Source organism: Vombatus ursinus, unplaced genomic scaffold (assembly GCF_900497805.2).
Source record: "Vombatus ursinus unplaced genomic scaffold, bare-nosed wombat genome assembly UNPS02014841.1, whole genome shotgun sequence".
In the NCBI taxonomy this organism is placed as follows: domain Eukaryota; kingdom Metazoa; phylum Chordata; class Mammalia; order Diprotodontia; family Vombatidae; genus Vombatus; species Vombatus ursinus.
In genome coordinates this window covers 491,072-496,830 of record NW_020954619.1, presented here as the reverse complement: position 1 = coordinate 496,830, position 5,759 = coordinate 491,072, and the positions used below count along the sequence as shown (strand labels likewise).

Genomic DNA, 5,759 nt, shown 5'->3' with positions numbered 1-5,759 from the left:
TCCATAAGTTATTTGTGGGTCATGTGTAGGAAGTGTCAAATTCTTTCTATGTTTTGTGACAGAACAACAAAGACAGTTGTGGTTTTGTTTTGTTTTTTGTTTTTTGTTTTTTGTTTTTTTGTTAGGCACAAGGTTCTCACCTTGGAAAGAAACTTTGAAAGAAAATGAAGATGTTATAACTGGATTACACCATAGGCTGTGTTGTTCTCTGACACATGCTCTCTTATGTACTGTCTTACTGTGTGTATCCAGCACATAAGAAACACATTAAAGCAAAAATAAATGGATTTTTAAAAACTTTAGACAAATAAATAATACAAGATCATATTATCATAAACAGTTGTAAAACTTTTATTTTCTACAAGTAAAATCAGGAGCCAGGCTTTTGCCTGTACTCTCTTTTTTATTTCCAATAAATAAATAACTATTTACAAATGTGCCAAGTTTACAAAACAGTAGAGAAAAACTTTACTGTAAAAAAAGGTACTTTGCATAACACATTTGCTCTTTTTCAAAAGCTGAAGAACAATTTCATTAACCTAGCTTAACTGGACCGAAAAACATTCTCCAACCTGGCATAGCAGTCTCAAGTTATATGTACCTGGTCATTTCTATAAGAAAAAAACAGCCTAGAAAATAAAACTTTCTCACCTTCTTTAAAATAAAGCCCCAGACTTGACTTATTTTTTTTCCTTATTGATCTCTGTTTGAGAATTTCCAAAGATTTAGAAGCTGAGTCTACAGAGGCAATTTGAAATGGTTAAATATAGTTCTTCTGGGTAGCTGATCAATGAAGGCTTCTACTTTTGATGATCTAGGCTCTCCCCTGACTCTCCCTCTTCCCCATCCCCCTTTAAAAATGCTTTCTGTCAACAGCAGGGCTTTGTGGTTTCTTTGTCAATGTTTTTACCTTTTGACAAATGCCCTCAGCTTTAGTTTTCCCTCCACAGAGATATGCAATAAAAATGGGTTATTCAGCTCCAACTTTCCTGAGCCCAAATCCAGCTCTCATACTGCTCTTCCCTGCATTCTCTCATCAGTTTTTATCATGTTAGAGCAACCCTCTCAACATTTTCACCATTATACTAAGGCAAAAGGTAAGCTGCAAAAAAATCAAACAATAATGTTGACTTTCCAATTCAATTACACATCAGAATCCTAAAACAAGATAAATACACTGAGATTTCGGTTTATTTCTGTTCCAATTCAGCAAAGTGATTTAATACCTTGTGCATATTAACTTTACTGAACCTATGCTGTCCATGTAAGTCAATGATTTGAGTAACAATTTACAAGAATTGGTAAGAAAAAAATGCCTATTTGCCCCCTGTGGTTATTGATTTATTTATTTGGTCAAGACTTACAGCCTGAGCAGAGAGAGATAAAAGTAGGATTCTTATGAAAAGACAGAAAGGCATCCTGTTTGAAGACTGAATTTGTTGAGGTAAAAGTTATCCTAGCTCTCAGTAGGTGAGGGAGGGTTGGTAAAGGGCAGAGGATATTTGAACAAATGGGAGTCTTGATTTCACATTTGTGAGAGCTACAGATAATATAAATTCACAGAGAAAGCTTAAAGTCATATGATAAAGTAATTTTTTTTCTAATATCCTAAAAGGAGCTCCCATTCTAGTTTGAGACTTATGAAGAGAAAGCTAGAGGGGTCTTTCTTACAAAAAAAGTGAAAGCAAGAAACAGAAAAGGAAAGCAGAGTATCTTAGATACTTTAAAAAATAAATATTCTAATCACCATCAAGGAATTCCAAACTCATCCTAATCCAACCAAATGTGGCAGATTTAGGACTACAGACAGTAAGAGTACACTTTTGAAGACTCTGAATTATGGTCAGAAGTCATTTGGTAATATGTATTAACACCTTACAATCTTCCTCAGTGATGATCAGAGTGTTCACCATGGCTGGTCACTGTTAGAAGTCTTTACAAGCTACTCGCTAAATGTGGCTTCCGTATACCCCCTGATTAATCCTTACATCTGGGAAAGAAGTTTCTGGCAATAATGTCTCCCCAGATCTGAAAAAAAAAGTTAAGGTGCTGTGTGCTGAGGGAGTGATGTGGCAGAGAGCAGAGGATTGAGAGTGGAGAGAAGGGATTAAGTAGTTATTAATACCATCAAACTCATCTGTGTTCACTCAGCTCCCTCAGCTCTGCACTGGGACTGAAGCTGTCCTTGGGCCCCTTGGTACTGTATGCTTGAGGGGAGCTTAAGGCATCTGGTTTAGAGTTTCTGAGGGACTGACTCTGTGCGCACCTGCTGCAAGACCTCTTCCTTGGCTGGGCCTGCGCATTTGTAATCCAGAGCAGCCCGGGCTGCACACTGCTTTTTCCTTAAGTGGCAGACGATGGCGAGGAGCACTGTGATAATGGATAAGATGCTGATGGCGATGCCTATGAGCACGACCGAATGGACTGGTCCTTCAGTGGGTGGGGAAGTGGTGGTGGCTGGAGTCTCGGTGTCCAGGAGTTCTCCTGAACCACCATCAACGGGGGTGAGATCTTCGGAAATACACTCCTGGCCTGTCTCACTGAGTTTATACTTGGGCCCGCAGATGCATTGGAAACTGCCGGGCAGGTTGTTGCATTCACCGCCATGGCATTCACCGGCTGCACAATCATCTATGTCACTGCACATCTGGTTCTCGTCCAAAATATAGCCCTCCGGGCACTTGCAATCGTCTGCATTGTAGGGGTTGCATTTGGCCGGGCATGCAGTGGTGTTGCAGAACAGCATGCACCTGTCGGGCTGATCTGGAATGGGCACGAAGCCCTCTTCGCAGGCACAGCGGTAGGTGCCCCCCTCCAAAGGTAAACACTTATGCTCGCACTTGCTACCGAAGCAAGGATTGAGTAGCTCCACACACTCTCCATCTAGCAGCTCGAAGCCCGGGTTACACTCGCATTTGAAGGCGCCCTGCGTGTTATCGCACTTCTGAGGGCAAGGATTAGGCTCCAGTGCACAGTCATCGACGTCTACGCAACTATGCCCATCTTCGTCCAGGTAGTAACCCGAGTCACACATGCAAGTGTAGCCGCCTGGAGCGTTTGGGCTGAGATGGCAGTACTGATGACAGCGGCTATGAGTGCACGAGTCACCCTCAGCCTGGCAGGAGCGCAGGTCGGCCTTCGAAAGGGTCCCTTGCGAGCAAAGACACTCAGGATCCCCGCTGTCCTGTCTGCAGATCTGCGAGCAGCCCCCCTTCTCCACCCGGCAGTCCCAGGCTCCCAAGCTTTCCTTGACCCAGCGCGGGGTCTCCTCGACCTTCATACAAACGAGGTCCAAACCAAGAGGCACTACCAAGGCGTGGCTGTTGAGGGGTAGCGCCTGGAAGTCAGCTCCCTTTCCCCCGAAAGGGGTACTGTAGGTGACACTTGCACCGATACTGGGTTCCAGGTTGAGGGGCTTGCAGGATCCGGGGTAGTTATACTCGCAGAGAAAGCCCTCGGTGGCCAAGTCACACGAATGCTCCTCCCAGACCAGTTCCATGGAGCCAGATGGAGAATCCCCAGTGACCACAACACACTGGTGACCGCAGAGGGCGCCACGGCCACTGTGCTTCCACTTACTGTAGCTGGTGCTGTTGTCACCCGTGACCCATCTGAACCCACGCAGCTGACCCTCCTGCTCCTGGCTGCAGTTCTGCCCAAGCTGCAGCCCGATCCAAAGGCGACCGTCTGGGGGTGAGATTTCAGGGGCTCCCTGAGCAAGCAAAGAGATAACATCCGCGGCCACTGAAGAGCGCACAGTCATCAAGTGGCCCCCGAGCTGCTGGCAGACCTGGTTCGCCCCAGCGAACTTCTCTGGGTTCCAGAAGACAGCATAGCAGTCGTCTTCGATGCATTGGCTGCCGCCAGACTGTGGAACTGGGGAGTCTGGGAGCCCCAGCGCAGCCACGGTCAGAACAGAGAGGAGCAGGAGCAGGAGAGGCAGCATTCTCTCAGGCCAGCCGTCAGGGAGGAAAGAGAGTGGGTGAGGTGGAGAATAGAGGGAAGTGAAATCGACTGCGATTTCTTCTGCTTCCCGGGGTTCTGGTATCTTGCCCTGACGTGCTCTGGGATGGAAAAGGAGAACTGGCTTCTCTGCTCTATGCAGTTACCATCCGATCCCAGCCGAGAGGAGTTTCTGTCATGTCTGAAAGTTGATGCCCAAGTTTTTATAAGTGCTCAGCCCTCCCTTGCAATTCGGGAAAGGAAGGAAGTGCCTGGTGGGACGGGCTGATGCTGCATTCTCTGATTATTGTGTTACCAAAACGCTGCGATCACCTCGCTCTATGAGTAAAGTACAGTCATAGAAATTGCTGAGCGCTGCGGAGGCCAAAGAGAGTGAATTGGGTGGGGTGGGGTAAGTGGGGTGTGTGGGGGCCAGGGTGGAAGGCATAGACTGAGGAAAGCATTACAGAGTAAACAATATAACGGTCTCCATCTCCCAGACAATGAGACCACCCCAAAGGGTAATGCCTGCATTTTCCCTTTAAAAAAGAAAAAAAGAGAGAGAGAAAGAAAGAACGAAACAAACAAACAAACAAAACACAACCACTACTCCTGATTCTTAAGTTGTTGGCTGGGGAAGGTTATCGTTAGTGCACAGGGCAGCCAAAATTCCTGAGTGGGGAACTTTAGTGGAGAAAATATCGTAGCCTAGCAAATACCACCACCACCACCCCTCTCCCCCCAGAGCTGAATCAAGGAATACTGGGTTTAAAAGGACAATTGGTCTCTGAACAGGGGTGCCTGGCAGAGTTTGATGAAAGAAATTTCCTTTGGTTAAATGCAAAAAAAAAAAAAAGGAAAAGAAAGGAGTTATTTAATTTTAATGACTGAGTCTGGGAGGTAATTGCCCAATGCAGGGAACTTCTGTTACCCTTCTGGGGGCATCAGAAAATTAGCACATCAGGTTAAGGAGATTCTTCTTCTAGGGAAAACTTAAGGAGTTTGCTCTGTCACCAAGGTCCAGAAGTTCTGATGATAGCACATATTTCTATAGGAATTGTTCGCTCCTCAGAAGTTTGGAGAAGAATATCCTTCACAACCATTTACAGAGTGCCTGCTGTAGACTGCACACGATGTCGGGGATACAAAGAAGTATAAGAGAAGGGATCCCCCATCTTGAAGAGTTTACCATCTGTCCGAAGAGCCCAGGAGAGCAGTTCCCTGATTATAGATTAGTCAGGTCACAACCATTTCTGTGCCAGGCGTTGTACTAAGCACGGGGGATACAAAGAAAGGCAAACACAGGGTCCCTGTTCTCAGGAAACTCACGTTCTAATGTAATGGGAGAAGACAATGTGCAAACAAAGGTAGAGAGACAGACAGACTGACAGATATTTACATATGGGTTCCAGAGGGTTAAATATTTTATTTCTGGGGGGGTTAACTATTTTGAGTGAATGAATGAACCAACCAACTAACCAAGGAGTAGCGATATAGCAAGTGACTAGTACAGATAAATGGGGGGGGGGGGGGGGGGGGGGGGGGGGGGGGGAGGGGGGGCGGTGAAGGAGGCTGAAAAGCTTTTCACTGAAAACTGGGGTAGTCGGGAAACCTTCACAGAAAGGATGAGTTGTCCATGGCTTTCAACCTTATAACTTTAGTTAACCCACAATTCTGTGCAAGACATGGAACCAAACAACCAAAAACAAACTAAAGGAAAAAAGCCAAAAAGGAGTATTTTTTTTCTTTATTTGGTGACTCCTGCCCAGTGCTGATCCACTTTAAAGCACCACAAGGGTGTGCTGTTGAACTCTACC

The 5,759-nt window shown here is 45.6% G+C and overlaps 1 protein-coding gene across 1 annotated transcript; it reads right to left on the bottom strand.

The window, feature by feature from the left end:
- Positions 1-330: 330 nt before the first annotated feature.
- THBD (thrombomodulin) lies at positions 331-4,200 on the bottom strand. Its single transcript, XM_027840421.1, has one exon. It carries the CDS (start codon positions 3,944-3,946, stop codon positions 2,234-2,236), a length of 1,713 nt encoding a protein of 570 aa, XP_027696222.1. The 5' UTR covers positions 3,947-4,200; the 3' UTR covers positions 331-2,233.
- Positions 4,201-5,759: the final 1,559 nt, after the last annotated feature.